Source organism: Pygoscelis adeliae, unplaced genomic scaffold, assembly GCF_000699105.1.
Source record: "Pygoscelis adeliae isolate BGI_AS28 unplaced genomic scaffold, ASM69910v1 Scaffold419, whole genome shotgun sequence".
In the NCBI taxonomy this organism is placed as follows: Eukaryota; Metazoa; Chordata; class Aves; order Sphenisciformes; family Spheniscidae; genus Pygoscelis; species Pygoscelis adeliae.
Window position 1 is genome coordinate 121,354 of NW_008825502.1, and position 24,345 is coordinate 145,698.

Genomic DNA, 24,345 nt, shown 5'->3' on the forward strand with positions numbered 1-24,345 from the left:
CTGGAAGCACAGGGAGAGCGCGCTGAGGATGAAGCTTGGAGCCGGTTGTCCGCCGGTAAAGCCGGTGGACTCCGCGGTTGGGTCGTGGCAGTTGTGTCACTTCTCGGTGCGACGTTGAAGTAAGAAATGAGAAACGGCTCTGGATGTCACTACAGGTTCTTTTCCTCTTTAAAGCAAATAAGGCTATAGGTAGCGCTAGGTTATCAAAAGTTGAGTACTGTGGAAATTCAGCATTACTTCCTTTAATTTCTTTCTTTCTATGACTAAAAGCAAAATATGCTTTCAATTTTATTTTTTTTTTTAATCCTTACTTCTTTGCCACCTTTTCTGCTGCACGGTTGCTAGGCTGGTTTGTTTTGGGTTGGTGCGGGAGTGACAGTCAATATGGCCTGAGATTTAAGTTCAGAGGTCTGGTTCGTCATAACTTAAAGATGGGTGATTATTTTTTTATATATAGCCTGTTTATTTGTACTTCAATGACAATTAAATTGTGTTTATTTAACAATTCACAAAGCGAAAGAAAAGAGGGAACTAGGGTTACATGCTCACAAATGAAGAAGTGTTGCAAATGAAAATACTACCTGTCACTGTGCTACATCTTGACTGTGTCTGTAGTAAAAAAAAAAACCAAACCAACCTGAAGAACTCTTCCATGTTTTTTAAAAAGTCAAACTTTTCTCCATTTAAAGATCATGGAATATTCTGCTAAGTTTCATTACATCTAGATAAATACTCAGGTAGTCCCACTATTAACAACTAAATGTTTGTAAATTATCCACGTTTTAAAGGATGAGTTTAAAGAGGAGTTGAAATGCTTTAGGTATGTTTGGTTCTGGATTAAAAACTTAGTTTGAGTGGGCTTGATTTTTTTTCCCTTTTACTTGCAAAACCTGATGTGTCGGGGTCTGTAAGTGATAGAGCTCTGGAAACCGAAGTAAGCAAACTGAAAACAGGCCAGCCTGTCCAGCAGTGAGACTTTACAGGTGTGCGGTGCAAAGACTGAAGGTGGCATTATCCCCTCCGAGCCGTATCGGGTTTATCCCAGGATGAATCGAATGACTTTCTTGTGCTGGAAAGCGCTCGGCGTGCAGCCTGGGCGTAGCCGCTGTGGGGTGACTCGCTCCAGGTTAGTGTGTTTATAAGACAGAATTAGAGACGGGACCCCGTGGGCTGTTTGTTTATTTTCTGGTTTACTTATAGCTTTTGAATTTTGGGTTTGGTAGATTTTATCCCGTTCGAGCATTGAGATATCAGAATTATTAAGTAGTAAAATCGTGTCTGTGTACAGTCAGAGTATATGCTAATTGATTAAAAAGACAGTTTTATTAAAATCTTAGTTTTTAAAGCTTTAGTGGGTTGTGGTCGTTCCAGAACTCACAGTAGAGAATATGTGGCCAGAAGAAGAAGAAAAACCACCCCAAAATAAGCCTCGTAAGTTAAAAGACCAGACGAGAGGATTCATTTGTCTTTTTTTTGTCTAAACATGTTTGAAAAGCCTTTGAAGTAAAAAGAAAAAAAAAAATCTGGAGAGCACATTCAGGTACTAGTATGTCTACAACCATCCATCCTGGCAAGAAGGAAGGGATTTTTTTTTTTAAACCGAGTGCATTTATGATGTTTCTGCAAACTCTTGTGGTCATCCCAGTCCTCGTTTTGACTCCAGAAATGTGTAGGTTTTTGGGAGGGTGGGGAGAGGGAATGGACCTATTGCAACAAGAACTCTCAGAAATGTAGTAAGTATAGTGTCCTCCTGAGCTGAAGTACAGCAAAACCCAGATCCCTGGATCTGTTTAGGCTTGTACGTTTCAACAGTCTCATGAGTGATAAGATCAGAAATTATGTGGTTTTTAAAGATTCTGGGGAAAATCTTGCTGCCTTCAACAAATCATTTAAACTTGTTATGTCTTTTGGCAGGAGACAGATTAAATAGTAACTTCTGTGGCCCAAAAATTGATCACATACGTTTCGCTTAATTAAATGTCGTCACTGTGATTATAACGAATGCTACTTGAATAAATAATTTTTATTTGGAGCTGATAAAGATTGGAGCTATATACTTTTACTCTGCTGCTTCATATTCTGATACATGTTTAGTGTCCTAGTGTTTAAAAAGACTAGTTGAGCAACACAGAGCACCTGATTGCCTAAGAAAATGTGATTGATTTAGCTGCTCTATAAGAGCTTCCTTTCCCAATGTATATTTAACTAATAGTTTAAGAGGATGTTGTTACAATTGATTAGTGTCCAGTTGACAAAAGACAGTGAGAAGTTAGTAGTGCAGAAGCAATGTCTACTCTTTTCTCTTCAGAAAACTATATTTCCATCATTTTACATATCATTAGAATCAAACATATGAATATACTTTTTTCTAAATATTTTAAGATAAATGCTGATTTCTACCTTATTTTTTCACTATTCCAGGCAAGGACTTAGTTATGATGCTAGGAAGCAGTCACGTGCTCAACAAGTCTGTGATGGACAAGGCACATGGTGTTAATGTGTTAGCGAAGCTGTTTGAGTGAGTGCTTGAAGGAGGCTGGGTCAGCTATTAGATTTTTGGTCTAGACTCTGGGGGCTGGATTTCATTTCCAGTTCTACCAAAGACTTTTTGTCTTAGCAAAATGACTTGCTCCTTGTTGCTGAGGTCTGCATCTGGAAATACAGCTTGCTCCACGCTGCTTTGGAGGTGCTGCAGGGGCGAATGTTCTCGGTAACATCCCCTTCCTTATTTTGAAAGGGAGAACAAATAAGTATAAGAGATTATGATACGGTACAGTAAATAGCCTGTGGCTTTAATGTAAAGAACTTGCAAACAACAAATAGCTGGATTATCCGTGCAAGTCCCAAAGCGTGTATGTTTTTCTAAAGTGTGAGGGGAAAATTACCTGAATTGGGACAGTGTGACTGGGTGTCCTACGGTTACTGTGCAGTGTTGAAGTGCATTGCCACGACTGATTGGACTGCAGTCTCATAACAGGAGTACTCTTCTAGCAAAATACCTGCTTAACTGCAATTATTTTTCTTGTTACGGCTTGAAATGTACTGCTTTAAAGTAGAACGACATTAAGTGGATATAGGTGCATTCACCTGTGGATCAGCTACTGATGTGGGTGGGGTATGTTAGCTGGAATAAAACTGTGAGAAATTGAGGTGGTAATATTCTGTTACCACTGATCTGGGGACTCGTGGTCAGTAGAAGCCACTGTGTAAATTACATCATCTGATTTACTATTCTGCAGCTCAGTTCCTTGGACCTTTACTGTTGTCCCTTGACCAGTATTTTAGAGGCCAAAAAAGGAGCGAGGGAGGGAGGGACGAGTACCTTGGTAACAGTTTCAGAGCACCTTGGTGTTCAGATTGCCATAGCTGTTAAACTTGCTGTGCCAGAAGTTTCAGTCAACACTTTTAAAACAGAGAAGCCCACTCCCTCCCTTATACAACTGTTGATGGTGCCAGATTTTTAATAATATGCACATAGGCTAGCATCACAGTAGGTTTTAGAACAATAGTTGAGTCACTTCCTCGTTGTGTGCCTGCCAAGGCCTAGTACTTGCTGCTGGATTTTCATAGTAACAGGTGACATCATTCCTGCCGAACTCTCTGAAAGGGTGCGAGCTCCCCGGGGTGTAACTAACACAGTCACCTGGTGCAGAAGTACAACAGCTTGCAGTTGTTGTAGTTTCTTGGTTTTCTGCCTTAAAAAAAAAAAGCTTTATAATTTTATCGCTGCCCAGCAATCCAATTTTTTATAAGCACCCAAAAAAAATTGATTAAACTTGTCAACTGATATGTATAATAATGTATTATGGCTCTTGGAACAGACTGATAGAAATGCACCCGTGAATGCCTGGTGTTCGTGCTTCTAAGAAATTCAGATTAACTTAAGGCTTTGGAATTCCACCTGTTCCATGATCAGTTAATAAGATCTCTTCATATTTTGTAAAATGGCACTATCTACTTAAAATGGATATTTATCTTCAAGCATCTGTGGAGATGCTATTACACAGTGAGCTGATCGGATTTGGGTTCATCGTACGAATGGGTTGTTGCATGCTGCTGCAGTTTCTCTTGGTTTTTTTTCCTTTTTCCCTCTGCTGCTTTTGGACGTTCTATGCTGACGGCTCCTTTTGGCTGATTCTTTCTATTAAAAGCCAGTACTTAGAGGTAACATCAATATAAAAGTCATACCATTTAGATTGTGTTTTGCAAATGTACCTCATTTCATTTGAAGATAATGAAGCAAAGCTTGTGTCATTCAGTCCAGTTCCTTACTGCTGAGGGCAAACGTGAAGTGGCTTACACTTATTTTTAAATTTAACTCCTGCAATTGGCTGTTAAATTTTAATGTGCAATACTGAAACTAGCTGGTGTGGAATCGAAATGATTTACTTTCGGAGAAGCAAGCTTGTTTTGATTTGCGTATGAGTTATAACTCTAAAATGCTACAGCAACTATTTTTATCAGATTTCTTTTAATAAAGATTTAGTGTTGTTCTCGCTGTGGACAGCTTTCTCATCTCTTGTCAGAGAATTAAGTTACAGATACCAGATAAATTGCATTAAATGTCTAAGTGCAAGAGAGTTATTAAAATACTGTATTGATAGACTAAGGCCTTGAGTGATTCTTATGCCCCCATTCATTAGCTAGCTAAAATTTTCAGAAATAAATCTCTTGTCTAATGCAATGCCTTTAAAAACACTGGGGGTTTTTAATACATCTGATGATTTTGCTGTGATAGGGAAGCTACCTCACAGCACTCACCTCAAATGTTTTGTTAATATTGTGGTAATCATTGCAGTCACTGTGGTGGTCCCTTTCCCACTTTCTTCCACTCAAAGTTAATGTGGATTCTGGTATGCTTATCTCTTCTCAGGTTTCAGTGAGATCTTGGATAAACAAGTGAAAGAATCAGGTGATTGAGTGAACAGAGTTTTGGGGGGTGTGGGGATCTAGCCACCTTGGGGGTTCTTGACAGCATCGTGTTAAGGCACTGAAGCTCCCTGTGGCTGTTAGGCTGTAGAGGTGCAGCAGTGGAATTAAACCAGAACACCTGTGAAGCCCAAGGGGCAACGACTGCCCTAGCTGTGCTGAAATCTGACTTGTGACATTCACACTTCTTGATGCTCCTTCCTGGTGGTAAATGCACTGTACTCAGTATTGCCAAAAAGGAGTTATTTTTAACACGAGAAAGACTTGGTGTGTACAAGTTGCTGACACAGCACCAGATGTTGCAGAACTTCGTGGTTCTGGCAGTTAGTGTATTGTCAGTGGAAAGAGCATGCCTGTTTTGTCTGTGCCGTGTTAGCACGCTTGATCTCAAGTGTGTTGCTCTGAACACTTGAGCTGCATTACTAGTTTTGATGGATTTTTGTGCTTTTCTTGGATAACTTATAGAGAGGCCTCATTTCTTAAATGAAATCATGTCGTAGCTAAAACAAATCTAAAGTAACACAATAGTGACTGTCGTACCTGATGTGTTTCGCAAGTCTGTTTGATTCAGCGTGTAATATGGTTAGTACATCTTGAACAAGCGGTACTGCCTGGAGAGTTAGCCACTCTGCTGAAACCAGTTTCTGTTATTTCTTGCACTATTTCCATTTCTTTTTTAATTAGGCTTATATGAGGGCAGGTTTCTTGATTACCTGTTCTCCATTGTCCAAGTGTCATGAAGTTGTGCTTCTGATATCTTAGGGGATGGGGGACACATTGATTTGGTGGATAGAGGACAGCAGAAATACGCGGGGAAAGTCCTACACAATACAGATCCTATTTTCAGGTAGATTCCTGGAGTAAAATGAGGGATGAAAAAAACCAGGTTTGATACTGCTAGAATTGTTTAAATGGAATTTTGTGTGTTGTGTGAGACTGTATGGAAAAATGCAATCTGCAGAAAAGCAACTTCCTTTTGTTAACTTTTTTCTACTCATCAGTTGGAGTTTAAATAATCCTGTAAAATAGGAGTTAAGGAAGTAAGTATTGATTATATAACTGGTGTGTGTTTCAGCTCTTACCAGCATTTTTCTTTCCTTTTGAGTTTTTCTAAATTAAACACAAGGTTTTGCTTTGAGGAGTAGGGATTACTGTCCTTGGCTTTATGTTTTGGAGTCTATTTTCATTGTATAACTTAAGCACTGAGCTTGTGTTTCAGGTTAATGGACCTGATGGCATTCTACAGAATGGAGCTGTGGATGATAACGTGGCTAAAACCAGCCAGCTTCTGGCAGAATTGAATTTTGAAGAAGATGAAGAAGATACCTATTACACAAAGGATCTTCCTGTGCATGCTTGCAGGTAAGACCTAATCTTTGCTGCAGGCTTATTATTTCCTGAGGGCAGGAGCACTTTGTGTGAGTGAAAGGTGTACGCTTAGAGGATTTTTGGATTTTGAGAGCAACTTCCTTGGAGACAGCCATGTACTGGTAGGAAAATGGTGCCTTCTGGTGAGCTCTTGTGTACGCTTCCAGCTGCCATGTCCAGTAGGTCTTTGACCTTCCTTGAGGAATAGAAGGCTAAGCCAGCTGAGGGATGGTAATGGTGGGAAGTGCTAAATACTTGTGACTCAGAACAGAAGTTTAGCTTGTGTTTGATGCTTTCGCCAACGCTCATGTTCCCTAATCTTCACTTCCCCTTATTTTTGTACACTACTAGGTAGTTTAAATCTTGTATTTGAATTTTCCTATAAGCAAGTACCCAATCACTTCCTGTTTCTTTCATTTTTAATTCCAGTTACTGTGGTATCCATGACCCTGCTTGTGTGGTTTACTGTAACACCAGCAAAAAGTGGTTCTGTAACGGGCGTGGCAATACATCTGGCAGGTAAATGGTCAAATGATGGAAATAACGATGACAGTCTCATTTTAGAGTGTGTTTGTTTCGAAGTGGTGTGATGGCTGTGACTTACATTTTGGTGATAATCGAAGTCTAGTGACTTAAATGTGAGCCTCCAACCTCCTCTTTAGCTTTTCCGTTGTTACCACCTTAGACCTCGATCTCAGCAAAACTTGAACGACTTCTGTGAAGTGAGCTTGCTGAAACTTGAACACTTCTGTGAAGTGAGCTTGCTGCTTCCCCCATCCTGCAGTCCTGCAAAGCACAGTAGAACTGATGTTCTTGACCTATGGAGCTTCGGGAGGCTTCTTTCAATTACTAGTAACATAAAAGGGATTTTTTACATGTTTCCTGTTCTTTCACACTCATCTACCTTAAAGCATTCATGCACTGAGAAACCACTGAAACTGTGTTAGCCGTGTCTTTGCTTGGATGAAAAGGGCAAGACCTTATCAATGCCTGCCACAGTGTAAATAGGTTTTGTTTGTGTCTTAAGAACTGGGCTGATACATTAAGTTCGGACTAAATCTGATTTTCCTATTAACTTCATATAACTGTGTGTCCTCTCTGGTTTCAGCCACATTGTTAATCATCTTGTGAGAGCGAAGTGCAAAGAGGTGACTCTCCATAAAGATGGACCTCTAGGAGAGACTGTCTTGGAATGTTATAACTGTGGATGTCGTAATGTGTTTCTCCTTGGCTTTATTCCAGCTAAGGCAGACTCTGTGGTTGTTTTGCTGTGCAGGTGAGAGAATGCCTTTGTTGGCATGTTAGTGTCAAGTCTATTACATAACCTTATTTCTAAAGGGCAAGGCTTGCTTTCATTTTATACCAAAATATATTTTATACTCTGATTTGCTACCATTTTTTCCTTTAAATGATCGTATAGACTTTATGAATTGTATACAAGTAGATAATGCAATAAAGAAACGTTCTGTTACGCTGGGCAAATGTCTTAGGTCTACAGAAAAGTATTTCTCCCAGATGAAGCAGTACTTAATGGAAGAAAGGTGTTTTTCCCCTTTGTTAAACTGTGATTTTTCAGATTTGGAAGAGTAGCAGATCAGTTCAGGAAGTTACTCTGGAGCCCTACTGGAGTAGTGACCCTACTACACAGTGTGTTTTTCTGTCAGCTCGTAGAATCACTTGAAGACGACAGTAAATTGGAAATTGTTCTCTGATAGGTTCTGTCAGAAGTCATGATTTTATAATTGTATGTATTTTTATTAAATGCTGTCACTTACCATGTATTTGACAGTAGAAGGTGTGTTTCCATGGAATGAGTTCTATTTGTTTAAACAATATGGTAAGTAATCCCGAGAGTTTTCTCATATATATGTGTGCATAATCTTAATGGACTGTAACCACTGTCAAAGGTGAGTATCATATATAATATTTTAGATGCTGAAATTTTCAGTTCTAGAAACACCCAAGAAATACTACTTAAAATACTGAGCCTTCCCGGTGTTGAAATAGCAAATACAGGAACGAAACAATGAATTGGCCCAGCAGGCTAGGGTTTTGTTTTTTCCTTTTAAGTGAGATACTTGAGTTGTTTTAAGAGCACAATAAACCTATTTTTACACTTCACACAGTAGACTTTTTCTTACACTTGTCTAATTTAATAATTTTTTTCAATATTTTGGTTGTGCAGGCAGCCATGTGCCAGTCAGAGCAGTTTAAAGGATATTAACTGGGACAGTTCACAGTGGCAGCCTCTTATCCAAGATCGCTGTTTCCTTTCGTGGCTGGTAAAGATTCCATCTGAACAGGAACAGTTGAGAGCACGTCAGATTACAGCTCAACAGATTAACAAACTGGAAGAACTTTGGAAGGTATGTGCTGCTTTTCAAATACTGGTTATGTTTTACCAAGTGCTAATTTTGTGGTTTTGTGAAGGAGGGACAAGACTGTTTTAGCAACTGCATAAAGCAGGGAACATACTTAAATCACATGAGGTTTCAGTCTTGCGGGTTTGACAAGCGATGCAAGTGGGAATTGATCAAAGGATTCGGGAGATCATTTATCAAAGTAGGAAGGTTTCACCCTTAGGTTCTTCAGCTCTGTTCACGTTGCACTGTCAGGCAATCTGAAAAAACAACTTCCCTTCCCCATATCAAGTCTTCCACTTGTTTCTGCTTTACATGATGACTAGCTGAACAGGGAACTGTTAGTCCATGCTTGGTACTCAGTTACTGCTTTTTGAGAGGTTTTTCTGTACATCCTTTAATGCATAACAGACCTGACTGGATGTGAGTGAGCATGACATATAATGTCTTGGTGTAGTTTTAACAGGTGGTTATACCTTGATATAACTTCCTGTAGTAGTAAAACACGGTATTATCAGTCCCATTGCTCAGTGGCAGCTTGTCACTTGTTTGTACTTAAAACTTTGAAACAAAACATTTGTGCTTTAAATTCTAGGAAAATCCATCTGCAACCCTCGAGGACTTAGAAAAGCCTGGTGTTGATGAAGAACCACAGCATGTCCTGCTTAGATATGAAGATGCTTATCAATACCAAAATATATTTGGTCCTCTAGTCAAGCTTGAGGCAGACTATGACAAGAAACTCAAGGAGTCTCAGGTAATAAGCTTGAAATATGTCTCTTTGAGGGGGCTTCTGACCAGTTCTCTGGTATCAAACACATGGTCACTGTTAACAGCATAGAAGGAAGGCTCAAGTGAAATAAATGTCTTTATTACAGTACTGTTACATTGCAGTAATTACAGTAGTAATGGTGATGTATGATAACAGGGAAAGGAAAGAAAAATCCTCAAGCTGATGTTTTAAAAAAGAGCTTGAAACACTTGGGAAGTTGCCTCTTTTCTGTGTTCAAAGTTTCTTTCGAAGAACCATATTCTATCGTAGAACTGTGCAACTTGGCCACCTTCTCTTATGTTATCCTCATAACCTGCAGTTACCTTTGTCAGTCAGAGTTTCCAGTCAAATTTGAATTATATGAGGTCATGCGAGCACTTAGTGAATGTTTTAAAGGTGGGGTTTGAGAATAATGCAGATGGTGATTAGCACTTTGTTTATCATTAACTAAGTAACTCTCTTGTAGAAGAGAATTATCTTCTGCAGGTGGTGTGAACTCAGTCCGTAAGAATAAATACAGATATCTGTCTATACTGTGACATTGGAACAGCAAGTTTTGTATTTCTCCACTATTTTGAAGTATAGGACAGCGAGGACTGGTGGTAGTTGGCAAACAGCTCTTTAAGAACATAATAGATGCCTTTTCTTTACCATTAGACCCAAGATAACATCACGGTCAGATGGGACCTGGGCTTGAACAAGAAAAGAATTGCTTATTTCACTTTGCCAAAGACTGATTCAGGTAATGACAGCTTGGTTGTATGTTTTGTCTGTTTTTTTTAATGCCTGGTGAATAACATCAGTGTTCAAAGAACTGTGATGATCTGGCCTGGGATATAAGATGGCACTGTAAGTTTTTTGTGTCGGGGGATGGTTGTTCATTGGTGAATATTCTGAGAGCGTTTTTTCCTTCCTTTGTAGATATGCGTCTTATGCAAGGAGATGAGATCTGCTTGAGGTATAAAGGAGACCTGGCCCCTTTATGGAAAGGAATTGGTCATGTTATCAAAGTTCCTGATAGTATCCTTTACTTAGTGAGCCTTCAGGAAGGCTTAATTGAAGGTTGAAATCTCTCTGAGAAATCAGTAAATGTGTATAAAAGTAATTTTGGGATCATTTTAATTTGTCGTGGGGATCTACTAAAAAAATCAAAATTGGGAAAAATAAAATTCAAATTTTTACTATAGATTACTACTTAACGAGGTTCTACAGATTATGGTGATGAGATAGCCATTGAGCTGAGGAGCAGCGTTGGAGCGCCTGTGGAAGTTACTCATAATTTCCAAGTGGATTTTGTATGGAAGTCTACTTCATTTGACAGGTATTGAGAAAGCACTTCAAAACTTGGCAGATAGTGGCTGCAGTTGGTGTATATATTTTTCTTTACCTTCAGTGGGAATTTTTGAACAAGAAAAGTTGTATTGTTTCATGACACTAGTAATCAGAAATCTGAGTATGCCCAATGTATCAAGTCTATGAACACGTGGTGTCTGGCTCACAGAGCAACAGGCCTAACTCTTACTAGAAATGGATTTATCTGAATGCCATCAAACTGTCAATTTTTCTCATTTTGAAAGCAAGCTTAAGGTTTGTTGCAAATACATCAAGGGGGGAAATTTACCTCGTGTTTAGTAACACTTGGAATGTAAGAAGAAAAACTGCTTTGTAGTTCAGCTTCCTGAACACTGCTCCATCATGAAGTGCTCTCTGATTTTCAGTTGGCCTTCCTAAACTTTGAATCGCTTTAACTAGCTGAAATGTCAAGGCATTTGGATTGGCTATGGGGTCAATAGGCTTCAGACATGTCTGTACTGCATTTTGTAAGATAGGAGTTTGTTTATTATCTTGAGAGATACTGAGTACAAATTTTCTTCAAATCTTGCACCTAAAATTACTATTGCAGATTCTGTCAAAGGCTGGTGTTCCTCTACAGATTTTTCTGGTTATAATACTTCGTAGTATTCACATGGGGAGAAACAAGATCTGTGTTCTCAGAGTCTGATTTTTGTCTCTTAATTCTGTTAATAAGTGTTCTACATTGTTCTCTTTTTCCCAAGGTATATTTTAATTTGTGCCTGATGTCTGATTAACCTTTGTGTAGGACACTTGTGGATGGTTGTATCTGAGGTCATGCTGATTATTTTTTCTGTCCTTCCCTCATGTCAGAATGCAGAGTGCTTTAAAAACATTCGCTGTGGATGAGACTTCAGTGTCTGGGTACATCTATCACAAACTGTTAGGTCATGAGGTAGAAGATGTAATTATTAAATGCCAGTTGCCAAAGCGCTTTACAGCACAAGGACTTCCTGATCTCAACCATTCTCAGGTAACCTCATCTCCTTTCTACTACACGCAAAGAATATGATAAAGGATTTGTCAGTAGAGGTTGAACAGCTTTGTAACTTCCTACGCATTGAATGCTAAATAGCTATAAAAAATTTATAGGTTTATGCTGTGAAGACTGTCCTGCAGCGTCCTCTGAGCCTTATTCAGGGTCCCCCTGGAACCGGAAAAACAGTGACATCAGCCACAATCGTCTATCATCTGGCTAGACAGGGCAATGGGTAAGCACTATTCTCTAAATCTTTATGTATGAGGTTACTTTATTAATGGTCAAAGAATCAACTTGATTTTAAAAATTAAAATAACTTGTATCATTGAACTATAAGGTTTTCTAGAAGTATATTTTGCTGGGAAGACTTGTGCTTATTTCAGAAAATATTCTTCCCCAGCATATTTTTAGGGGACACGTGTTATAACACATGATTTTATTACAAGTCTAGTGGAAAAAAGTTTACAGCTGATTGAGACTTAACTTTCTGCTGAATTTTTTTCAAGGCCCGTGTTAGTCTGTGCTCCAAGTAACATAGCTGTAGATCAGCTGACTGAGAAGATCCATCAAACTGGACTGAAGGTGGTTCGTCTGTGTGCTAAAAGTCGTGAGGCAATTGACTCTCCTGTGTCCTTCTTGGCGTTGCATAACCAGATCAGAAACATGGATAGGTAAGAAATGGTTGAGGGGGGCAGGGGAATGAAAAAAACTAACTTAAGCGTTGTGATGGACACAACTGATTAACTGTGTAATGATGACAGCATGTATTTGCTTGATGTGATAACTTTTTTGGTTCTATACATGCCATATTTAGTTTAACAAATGAGTCCCACTGTCATCCTACCAAGTTGTTAAGTAGGCCGTAAAGCAAAATTCCTTTTTTTGCAGCATGCCAGAGCTTCAGAAACTGCAGCAGCTTAAAGATGAAACTGGAGAACTGTCATCTGCTGATGAGAAACGTTACCGTGCACTGAAACGAACAGCAGAGCGTGAATTACTTATGGTAAGGTTCCATTGGTGCTAGCAGCTTAAATAACTGCTTTCTGCCGCTTGAGGCTTAGTTGCAATTTGCTGGTGGAGATCAGAGTACAATTTAACTTTCGGGGGGATTCCTGGAATGGTATCGAATACTCTTCCGTGTAGAAATATTGTCCGTTGATATCCTGCTTGGTTAATTTCAGTTGCATTTCTGTCTCAGAATGCAGATGTGATCTGTTGCACGTGTGTGGGAGCTGGTGATCCAAGACTTGCAAAAATGCAGTTCCGCTCCATTCTGATTGATGAAAGCACACAGGCTACTGAGCCAGAGTGCATGGTGCCGGTTGTCCTGGGAGCAAAACAGGTAGGAGCCATTGGATTTCATTAAAGAAAATAGAGTTTATAAATAGAGTAAGTAGCATCAAGCAGTAACATTCACAGTGTAGGCACATAGGGATACAAAATCCTTTCCTTTCACGGAAGACACTTCCATAATATAGCTCTAAATGACTTTGTTTTGTGTTACTCCTGTTAGTTTTCTGTTTCCATGGCATAATCTTTGCCTAGAACATGTTGGTCCTGTTGGAACAATCTGGAGACCGAATAAGATTTTATTGGAAAACGCTCAGCTGAATAGCTAGTTGACACTAAAGATTTATAAGCTTTAGATGAGATCTGAAGCTTATTACAAATCAGACTGATTAATTCCAAATATATTTTATAGTAGGATATTGCCGTTGTTTCTAGCTATTGGGTAAGCTTCAGAAAAGACCAACTGAGATCAAACTTTCTTTTCCACAGCTTATTCTCGTAGGTGACCACTGCCAGCTTGGTCCTGTTGTGATGTGTAAAAAAGCTGCAAAGGCTGGCCTGTCTCAGTCTCTCTTTGAGAGGCTTGTGGTGCTGGGGATTCGTCCGATTCGCCTGCAAGTGCAGTATCGCATGCATCCTGCACTCAGTGCTTTTCCATCCAATATCTTCTATGAGGGTTCACTCCAGAATGGTGTTACTGCAGGTAAGCAAGAACAGTACTTCTGCAAATTACTTTCTTTTCCATTCATTGAGGATCAAAGGAAGGATTCTTTAATCTGGATGAGTTTAATACATTCGCTTGGAAAGCGAATTGCTGCTGCATTTACAGTTTTGAGTCTTTAAGGTGCTTTGATATGAAAATGAGTGTTCTTGCTAGTAAAGCAGTGCTAACTTTTTTACTTACTGTTTTTGTGCTCTTCAGCGGACCGTGTGAAAAAAGGTTTTGATTTCCAGTGGCCACAGCCAGATAAGCCAATGTTTTTCTATGTTACACAAGGACAGGAAGAAATTGCCAGCTCAGGCACCTCTTACTTGAACAGGTAAACAAAATTCAGCACTGAGATATAAACTTACACTGGGACGAAGTATTTTTAAGTATCTCAAATGTAAGGGAGGTTGTTAAATGAATCTGTTAATAATCCTGTGACATCCCTTGGAGACAGTCACAATTAATGAAAGCGCAATACGCAGTTCCCACTGCAAATCAAACATCTAAGCGTTTCTCCTTCAGAATCTCTAGAGGCAACAAGATTCATAGTATTCTGTATTCACCATAATTTGTGGTGCCTTGCTATGTGAATAAAGGCATAACAGCTAAATAAAGGCTTGTGTTTTCGAAGAGGAGTTACTTTCTGTTTCTGTGAAGGTGGTATCTGTATTTCAAATGAGCCAACCCACAGACCTCAGATGTATTGTGTGCTGGGATACAGTGCATCAGTGCTATTGATTCTTGTGTTCTGCAGTACTCCTTCTAAATTAATAAAATGCCGTTTCCTATTAACAGCTAAGATTGAAATTGCTTCTGTGCTTTTTTTAACAAAAGCTGCTACCAAGGATAGTGCAGGCTGAGCTGCATTCCAGAGTTGATTTGCCCCAGGCTCCCTTTACAGTAAAGGAAGAGAAAAAGGCATCTCCAGTGGGAGCAGTTCAGATCTTAAGTGGGTTTGAATTGTTCTGTGGAGGTGCTGTTTTCCCTCACTGGTAGCATAAGGAGCATGAGACAATTAAGTGCCTATATGTGGCATGAAATTGGGCCAGCAAGTAAACTGACTGCAGTTGCAGCAGGAAATGCTGATCAAGTCCCGTTTCGAAGCCAAAATTCCAATAGCTCCTGAAGCAGAGTCCTAAGTCTTAGACTTTGGGATGGGAATTTAATTCTTTTTTCTATCCCTTTTTTCCCTGCACGTTCCAACTTCTTTTTCAAAGAGTGAGCTTGAAACACTTTGCTCCTCTTGGTCATGTGCATTTGTTCATGTGCCTGGAAGGGAAACCGGACCAACTTATGAAAAATACCTGCTGTGATATTTTTAATCTCAGTCTGTTTCATGAACAGCACGTGCAAGACTGAATGCAGCAAGCCAGATTGTGCACAAACAAATGGCACAATAGTTGGCTGACAGGAAGATTGGCATTAAAAACATTCTGTATTTAAAACTTTTAAGATAAAGCAACTGAAGGATCTGTTTGCACAGGAGGCTGGAACATTTTTAATGATATCTCTCAAAGTACACGTGTACATTTAACTCTGCTAAGAAGTTCCATTTCAGAATGATGGCCACCACGAATTTTGCTATTTCAGGAAGTGTAGTCATGTAGTTCTGAGAAGGTGGAGGTGTATATTAAGGAGAAATTTCTGTGTCGTTCTGAGACCTTTTGTTGAGGTGTTGGCTTTTGCCCGTATTCCTCTGGCTGAGAATATCTATGCGTGGCCTAAGTCAAGAGGTGATAGTGGTGAATGTTCCTGCAAAGCTTAAGCCGAGCTGATCGGAGTGCTTGAGCAATGCAGAGTAAAACTGATCTTTCTTGAAGTAGCCTTTCTGACAAAAGCCTAGCACAGCATGTATTTTCAAGTTTTTAGACCATTAACTTGCAAAAAGTTAGACCTAATGCCTTGATTCTCCTTAGATAAACAAATCTCTCTCTTTCTAGGACGGAAGCTGCCAATGTGGAGAAGATAACTACGAAGCTATTGAAAGCTGGTGCCAAACCAGATCAGATTGGCATTATTACTCCTTATGAAGGTCAACGATCCTATCTGGTGCAGTACATGCAATTCAGTGGTTCCTTGCATACAAAGCTCTACCAGGTACGGAGTCATTGCACAAATGACAACACTTGGATGCAGAGAAGCTAGAGAAGTCAGATATTGTGAAACTTCACAATATTTTCATTTTTAGTCTGACTTCTTAGGCGTTAGTCTGTGTTTGTTCTTTAGTAATTTTAGAGTGCTTTAGTTGATTGTAGTCAAAATAGACCAGGGAGAAGAGTTTAGGAGGGACCAAATGCCAGTAAGTGTCAGGGGAGCAGCTGGCCAGATGAAGGACCCACTGAGGCACAGAAGGGAGAGGTCATTAGTGCTCAGCTGTGGAAAAGCTTCAGTCAGCTTGTGTCTTAGATAAAAGCATCAAGCCAAGAGACATGCGGGAAACCAAGCTCCATAAATTCTGGTGGTCATACTATTTATTTGCTTGGGAATATGTCCTCCATCAGTGGAACTCCTCTACCAAACATTAAAATTTGTTGCTACAAACAAGGCGGTTGTATGTTTAATATAGCCTGTTTTGCAATATTGAGGACTTGGTCAGTGTTTTCACTGAAGGAAAACTTGGTGGAAATACTTCTACTTCTGCCAGGAATGATCTGTCCCTCTGATTCAGGTTTCTTGGTAGCTGGGAGCAGCAGTGCTAATTTGGAGCTGTCTTGCTACGAGGTTTTGGAATAGTCAGAAGCTTTTTTGGCAACATACCTAGAAAAGGATTGCTTTCCATAGTGCAAATGCCAGTTTTGGGGAAATATGAGAACCATAAAGCAGTGAACATAAAAGTAATTTGTCCTAAACTGAGACTGTCTGTTCTCCTTTAGGGAAACTATTTAGTGACCAGTGGAATTATCAAATCATTCGTCATTACAAAAATAACACTTTTGTCAAGTGATGGGAACTGCTAGTGCACGGCCAACGCATTTTGTAATGCCTGTTGGTAGCATAACTGTTTTGCACTGTGCTTCTGCGATTTACATGTTTTCCTCTGTTTCAGGAAGTGGAAATTGCAAGCGTGGATGCCTTCCAGGGACGAGAGAAGGACTTTATTATCCTTTCTTGTGTGAGGGCCAATGAACACCAAGGAATAGGGTTTCTGAATGACCCCAGGCGTCTTAATGTAGCTCTTACAAGAGCAAGGTGAAGTAAAATTGAGCAAACTTTTACCTGTTCTAGAGACCTAATTTGGTCTGCTAAAGCATCAATAACAGTCTGACTAACAAAAGCTCTGTGTTTTGTGGGTAGCAGGCCCGTTCCCCACCCAGTTTAAGGGAGCCTTGAATGACTTCCATATTCCCTACAACTTAAAAGAGCAGTCTCAACCTAATTGGTGTTACCATTTGGCATCAGTAGTTTGTAGAAGCCTCCGTGTTGTTCCCCTTTGTTTGCAGGACAGAACTCTTCCCTTCATCTGCTGCTTTATCCCTTCCAGCAACCTTTTTTTTTACCATTTTGCTTCTCTTAAAATGGATTTGATTACTGAGAAGGGTGATGTGGAGTCAGTACTATGTTGGTTGGCTTCCTTGGTTTCTGCAAGCTTTAAACCAATACAGTGTGGTTGGTTGAGTACACTGATGTGTTTGGCAAGCCTGCAAAAGGAAGCTTGTGATTATTGAGAAACTGGCTGCAGCAATCTCCTTTCAAGTGTTTTGTCATACTACAGAAATCATCTGCTGTAAACAAAACAATTGTGTCAGGGTCTTCTACGCCGACTGTCATGGGCTTCTGTTAGGTGCCTGGATTTACTGCAAAAGAGACTTGATTTCGAGGCTGTTCTGACATTAATATGTAACATGGCTTTATTTTTAGTCAAAGTTAATTTAGGTTCTCTTTGTCTGCTGTTGTACAGGTATGGAGTAATTATTGTTGGAAACCCAAAAGCGCTGTCTAAACAACCGCTTTGGAATCACCTGCTGAATTACTACAAGGAGCAGAAGGTTCTGGTGGAGGGACCACTGAATAACCTCCGGGAAAGCCTTATGCAGTTCAGCAAGCCCCGGAAACTTGTCAATACCATCAATCCAGTAAGTTGACCTCTCCTGTCTCTCAGATGTTTGTGGCATGAAGCAATTGGGGGTTGATTGATCAATTATAAATGGATGGAACAAATGGTCACCCACATAGCCTCACACACCTATAACTTTCCATTTTTGTTGCCTAGTTAATGCAGTGTGACCCAAGGAAGTTGCTGCATCAGCTGTTTCTAAGTTGAGCACTTGTAGAAAGGCCTTTTTGGTGCTTTTTTATTGCTCTTTATTTACTGCAAGATTTTATGAGGGGGTAACTTCTGAGGTGAATGAAACAAAGTAACTGTTCTGTGTAGAAATGGCAAGCTCATTAGGCATGTGTACTTAATAGCATTGTACTTTAAACCTCAATGTGCAAGTCTTATACTTAGTCGTTGAATGTAAGCAGTCGTTGCGGGGGGGCAGCTTGTCAGCCATCACAGAAGGACAGTGGTAGGAATAGAGCAAGGGAAGAAGAACTATCATCAGAACCTCAAAATAGACTGAAAATTCATCAAGTGTTTCACAGTTTGAGATAGGCTGCCTGTAGAACCTTTTTCTTTTCTTGTTGTCATGATGTAGTTGAAATGATAGTTGGATGTTTTCCATGTATTAGAACTATTAGTTTCCTCAGCACTTGTAAAGTATGCATTGCCTGTGGAGTTTAACTGGATTTTTACCTAAAATAACTTAAACTTTGCACTGCAACTTCAGTGTTCTATGCAAAGGCTTTGTCTAACTCCTATAATGCTTCCAGGGTGCCCGTTTCATGACTACTGCCATGTATGATGCACGTGAGGCTATTATTCCAGGATCTGTCTATGACCGGAGCAGTCAAGGTAAAGGAAGTTATCAAAATTAATGCCTTTATAGATTTTTTTTTCCCCAACTAGTCCTTGGTGTATGGTATCTTACAGACTTCAAACTTCTAAATGTTTGAAGAGGCACTGCAGAAAAATACGCAATTTAAGAACTGAAAATGTTCACGATGTGCCTGGATTTTGCTCTCTGTATATAGAAGCCCCTACAGTCTAACTTGATATCTGCAGAGCAAGTAAAAAATGAGGGGAAAGGAAGAGTGTGTGTGTAAGCATTTCAAGAGTCTTAGACGGTGCTGGAGAAGAGTAACTGTGTAGAGATGAACATGTGTTAGATGAGCCTCTGAAATTTTCAAGTGTGGAGTAAACAGTGAACTGGAAATACTGGTGGTTCTTGGCAGTGTTAGGCTTGTCCCTTCGATTTCTGGTTCGGATTTATCCTGCTCACAAGTCCTCCCATTACTGTTAAAAGCAGGAATATGGATTGATTTTTAAATACTCGGGATGCCTGAAACCATTGTGGCTTTTCCTCCCCTCCCCAGGGCGCCCATCCAACATGTACTTCCAAACCCATGACCAGATCGGGATGATTAGTGCTGGCCCCAGCCACGTCACTGCTATGAACATTCCTATCCCTTTCAACCTTGTGATGCCACCGATGCCACCACCGGGATACTTTGGCCAGGCTAACGGACCGGCCGCAGGTACGGGGGCAAGGGTGAAATGGTACAATAGCCACATTTTAGGTCTGAAGTCGGAGAATGGGTTTTGCTACTCTTGCAGCAGTGCTGGTGAGAGTAGATAACGATGTGCTTCAGTAATAAATCAGAGTTGTATGGAGTACAAACACAACAGCACTGCAGCCTCCAGTGAGTGTCCCTTTGCCATGTCTACGCTGGTGGTTCTGCCTTTTGAGTACATATAAAACACTGCCTCTTGCGAGTGATCAAGTCTTTATAGAAACAGTCAATTCTCACGTTTGCATGTGTAAGACTTCTCACTGTTGGTTGGAATAAACGCTTTTCCAGGACGTGGGGCGCCAAAAGGAAAGACTGGTCGTGGTGGGCGCCAGAAAAATCGTTTTGGGATTCCTGGAACTAGTCAGTCAAACCTTCCAAATAGTCAAGCGAGCCAAGATGTGGTGTCCCAGCCTTTCTCCCAGGGTCCACTGACTCAGGGGTATATCTCCATGAGTCAGCCATCACAGATGAGTCAGCCTGGGCTCTCCCAACCAGAATTATCACAGGTAAGCAGAATTTGACGTATAGTCTGCTCTTTTTCCTGGGTTTTACGTCGGTGATCTGTGTGCATGCACATCCTCGTTTCCTAGTACTGAGGAAAATGGAAACTAAAACCATTTTCAATGACTCGGCCACAGCACTTCATACTCCTCCACTTGGTGGACTCTAAGTACACTCAGGCTTTTACTTTTAGTGAAATGCTGCATGTATAGACTTCAGCTCGAGCCTTAACTTTGAACTGCTTGCCTGTTCAACAACCAGCTATCGCAAAAACTTCTGTATTTATAGAAATTCTGCAGCAAAAAGAGCAGATTTAAAAAAACAAACACAACCAACCACCACCAAACAAAAGAAAAACCCCAACAAAACCTCTCGGACTCTATCATTAACCTTGGCTGCCAGGTATTCTGCTTTGTAAGGGAGCACTTGAGCTTGATAATGAGTTAGAGGCTTAACACACACTTTCATTTTCAGGACAGTTACCTTGGTGATGAGTTTAAATCTCAGATTGATGTGGCGCTGTCACAGGACTCTACTTACCAGGGTGAACGTGCATATCAACATGGCGGAGTGACGGGACTGTCACAGTATTAGAGTGTAAGGCACCTGAGGTTCAGTCCTCTGCTTCTTACTCCCTGATTTAAGTTCATGAACACAGTGTTTGTCTTAAGAGTGGCATCCCTAATGCAACTGTTGGTTTGCTTTCTTCCTTTCAGGTTGAGGAAGAAGAGCTAAGCTTGTGTGGAGCTTAGTTCATCAGCATTTTATTCTGGGTAATAAAAAAAATAAAATAAAATGGATACCTGTTTTCCACTGCTAAAACTGAAGCACCACTGTGTGAGAGCAACAGGAGAAAGAAACCAACCAACGGAGAGGAGAGAGAGAAAGGAGCGCGCGCGAGAGAGCCCACTGCTAGCTCACTGAGACAAGGAGACTGACCGGAGAGGAGAGAGAGCACCGAAGGACTGGCTGGCGCCTCACTGGGAAGGCAACTCACCCTGAAATGAGTGGTCAGCTGAGTCCCTGCTCCCCCAGTCAAACAAGCTCGAGAGAAGGGCCTTTAAGCAGGTTTCACTTCATTCCATACTTCTCTTTGCGAGCAGGGCATTACTTTTCAGAGCAGATGGGGAGAGGAAAACCCTCATCTCAGAGTTGTTCTCGTTTTAAAGGGGTACTATATTTTAGCAGTAACTGTTTACATTTTAGAAGCAGGGTATCTTGAGAGAGAGAGAGAGTTCCTGACTAAGTGACAGCAAGCCAAGCAGAAATCCAGCGGAACATAGCTGATGCTCAACTCTGAGATGCAGGTTTTGTTGTCCAACACTGGCTCTGAAATCCTAGTGTCATCGTGTCGCCCACATTCTGAATGGGTCTTTCGTGACAAGGTGGTTTTAAAGAGATTCTTTCAAAGGAGCACTGAATTTTTAGAAGTTTGTCTCTGAATTCTTAGTGGTGGACCTGGGAGATCCTTGTTCTGAGAAGCTTACAAAAAGTTTAAAACAAAACTAAATTAGAGCACCAACATTGAGAACTTTCAGTGTGATTAAAAGTTGCAGCAATCAGCCTCTTCTTCCTACATTGGATAGCAGTTAGAGTGAAAGGAGCCTGCGCGCTCAAGCAGGAGGAGGGTTTCAAAGTGTTTTCTGTATGCTTTAATTGGCTACTGTCTGGACTCTACTCTGAAAAACAAGCCTTTCTATAAGATGAACTTTGCGCTTGAAAGGGGATGGGTTCCTGTGCCCTTCGGCCCTGGAGGAAAAGATGCTAACAGGCCTGCTTTACTCGCTCCCTCAGATCTGGGGAAGAAGTAGTGGAAACTGGGGATTATATTGGTTTTGAAGTAAAGACTCTACAATGTTACTGAAGCAGGTTGGAAAAATGGACAAAGCAGGCAGTTGTTGGAAGGTGGCCTCTGATAGCTGGGTATAATTAGAGATAATGGGTTAGGCTTTTGTGTGGCTTCTTTGGTGATTAATGCAGATAGCTGAAAGAGTCAGGTGTTGAAAACCAAACCCGGAGCCTATTTTTCAGGTAGTGGACACGGCTGTGCCATCAATGCTGGCTTGAGAAATAGCTGGAAGTGAAAACTGAAAACAGCACATAAGAGAAGCCATCCAATTTCTAAGTTGTACCCATGTCTTAAATAAGTCATATGGGAACACTGGGAGCATTTTATTTCTGTTTAAACCTTTTTAGAAACAGCGCGGAGAATTTAAAATTCCTACAGACCCATTTTTATCAGATCCCTAAATTAGACTAACCTCTACCTCCTAATTGGCAAAGAACAGTAGAGTGTGATTCACTAACCTAGGCGTTTTTAAAGTTTGAATTAAGTTAGCTTTATACTCAAAGGGCTCCAAGTGTTTCTAGTCTTTTTTTTGAGAGAACTCAAAATACCTCTCATATGAATGTATTCAAATGATGTAAAACCCACTTTTTGTAACTGGGGGGGGAAAGCCCTTTCATTACTGTCCTTTCTGTAGAGTGTTGACCCGCTTTCATAACCTGTATTTGCTGTAGTTTTTCAAGAGTGTCTCTCCCCCAGTGCAGACCTGGTGTAGCATACCCACAAACCGTGAGTAGTGTGCACATAAACATGGAACAGGTGTTCAACATTTTCGTTCAGTCCTGCAGCGAACGTAGTTCAAGAACTGCAAAAGAAACTTTCCAGAAATGAAAACCATTCTTTTCTCATAAAAAGCCTCCAGAGTTTAGACTTCTAAAATGTGAAAGAATGGAGACATGGGCCACCTTCCCTCCTTGTAAGATGGACTGTTTTATTTATTAACATTGCCGAAGGGCTTTTTAATTTTTTTCCTTCTGTAGGCTGCGTAGTTGCATAGACTTTTCCAATAGGTTTAAGCTGTAACCCTCTGTGCAATGCAATCCATTGAGTAATGTAACCCCCTCCTCTCCCCTCACCCCCTTTATTTCACTGATGGGAATGCTTGCCTCTGCTTTGTGCTGGTTTTTTCCTTTGTAGCAGTTACTCTGAGTTTTATAAATCCAGACATCAGTGCTAGCACGGTGTTACTCTTTTTTGATTTTGTCTCAGTTTGTTTTAAACCTGTTTGTCATCAATAAAATATTAATAAACAGCTCTTGCATTCAAGGTGGCCCCTAACTTTCAATGATGAAACCATGGAACGTTCATTAAAACTTAGTCTGATTGTATAAATTTCCAAGTTTATTACTTTTTTTTAAACACAGACTAGTACAAAAGTGTGGTGTGTGCATAGCGTACACGGGTAAGCAAACGAACTGTGAAAAATCTGTTAAATACCCTACTCCCTTCCCTCCTCTGGTGGTCCATGCCTGTGCGTGGGGTGCAGGGGGGGGAGCCACAGCCATTACAAAAGGCTGGAGCTAGAGGTGACGGGTCCAGCCTGGAAGATCTCCTTCCTCCTGCTTCCCCTGCACTGCAGTAAACACAAAAGTGGCATTTACCTGTGTTACAGGTGGTCGCTGGGCAAAGCTGGGCCTGGCTCCGGCCGCAGGACCTGAGCCTGCCCTGGCTCAGTGTCTGCTGAAAGGCAGCTCCAGTGTTCAGGCCTGGCCTCGGCCCCACCCTGCGTACAGTGAGCTCGTTACGGCTGCTCCGGGGCTGTCTCCGTGTCTGCTCACTGCTGTAACCGCTCCCCAGACTCTTCATGCTTGGATGGGGGGACAGAGGGGGACGGTCACCCTCCATCATGTTGGGGAACCAGGTAAGCAGTCTGCCCTACCCACTCCATGTTAAATCAGCTGAGCGACAGCACAGGTACAAAAAACTAATACTTCAAGGTTTTCTTAATCCTGCTCATCTTAAATTTAAAAGAAATGGCTCCTGCTTGCTTTAGTTAAGTCCTACTCTAAGCCCTTAAAACATTTAAGTGCTTGAAATGGGTTTCAGCGTAGCTCTTGCTCATCTGCTGGAGCTTTCTGCTAGTCCGTGGCGCTGTCAAGAAACACATTGGGACGTGCAAACATCGGTGCACTACACAACTAAAGCACGCGAGCTACTCCAGCCTTGGCCTGCAGCTACCGGGTTCAGGGCTGTTAGCAAAAACACTGTCACAGGGGACAGGAAGACATTGCCTCTGCAAACCCAACAGTGGTTAAAACCTCTAGTGCTTCCCTGGAGGGAGAAGGCCCAGCTTAGCTTGGTAATACTCTGTCAGACCTTGAAGACAATACAGCATCAGTACAAAAACAACAACAACAACAAAAATAATTATGCTATCTTGTCAGGTTCACATAAAAAAAAAAAATTCAAGTCTAACTCAGATTCCTCTTCTGTTCCCCTCTTGCCCCCCCCCCAAAAGAAAGCAAAGCTGCAGGTGTGTGGGGAAAGCCTGGCCTGGAAGGGCTGGTGCTAAACCCCAGCCCAGGGTCACACGTGCAGGTGTGTCGGCTGTTTAACACTGGCCCAGCACCACACGGAGAACGGCTTGGCAGCTCTGCCCAGGCCAGGCTTTAAGCCTCCAGCTGC

At 41.0% G+C, this 24,345-nt stretch overlaps 1 protein-coding gene across 1 annotated transcript in view; it reads left to right on the forward strand.

Annotated features, from left to right (window-relative positions):
• The window catches only part of UPF1 (UPF1 regulator of nonsense transcripts homolog (yeast)), a 43,304-nt gene extending 20,320 nt beyond the window's left edge, over positions 1-22,984 (forward strand). The window contains exons 2-24 of the mRNA XM_009331577.1: positions 6,130-6,291; positions 6,727-6,816; positions 7,406-7,573; positions 8,483-8,663; positions 9,253-9,414; positions 10,087-10,171; positions 10,351-10,449; positions 10,642-10,750; positions 11,596-11,755; positions 11,875-11,993; positions 12,268-12,432; positions 12,650-12,764; positions 12,960-13,103; positions 13,541-13,754; positions 13,974-14,091; positions 15,701-15,857; positions 16,807-16,949; positions 17,659-17,833; positions 18,573-18,654; positions 19,176-19,337; positions 19,662-19,879; positions 20,349-20,471; positions 20,591-22,984. Coding sequence (XP_009329852.1) covers positions 6,130-6,291; positions 6,727-6,816; positions 7,406-7,573; positions 8,483-8,663; positions 9,253-9,414; positions 10,087-10,171; positions 10,351-10,449; positions 10,642-10,750; positions 11,596-11,755; positions 11,875-11,993; positions 12,268-12,432; positions 12,650-12,764; positions 12,960-13,103; positions 13,541-13,754; positions 13,974-14,091; positions 15,701-15,857; positions 16,807-16,949; positions 17,659-17,833; positions 18,573-18,654; positions 19,176-19,337; positions 19,662-19,879; positions 20,349-20,468 — 3,148 coding nt within the window. The 3' untranslated portion in view covers positions 20,469-20,471; positions 20,591-22,984. The remainder of the gene's footprint in view (positions 1-6,129; positions 6,292-6,726; positions 6,817-7,405; positions 7,574-8,482; positions 8,664-9,252; positions 9,415-10,086; positions 10,172-10,350; positions 10,450-10,641; positions 10,751-11,595; positions 11,756-11,874; positions 11,994-12,267; positions 12,433-12,649; positions 12,765-12,959; positions 13,104-13,540; positions 13,755-13,973; positions 14,092-15,700; positions 15,858-16,806; positions 16,950-17,658; positions 17,834-18,572; positions 18,655-19,175; positions 19,338-19,661; positions 19,880-20,348; positions 20,472-20,590) is intronic.
• The last annotated feature ends 1,361 nt before the right edge of the window (positions 22,985-24,345 follow it).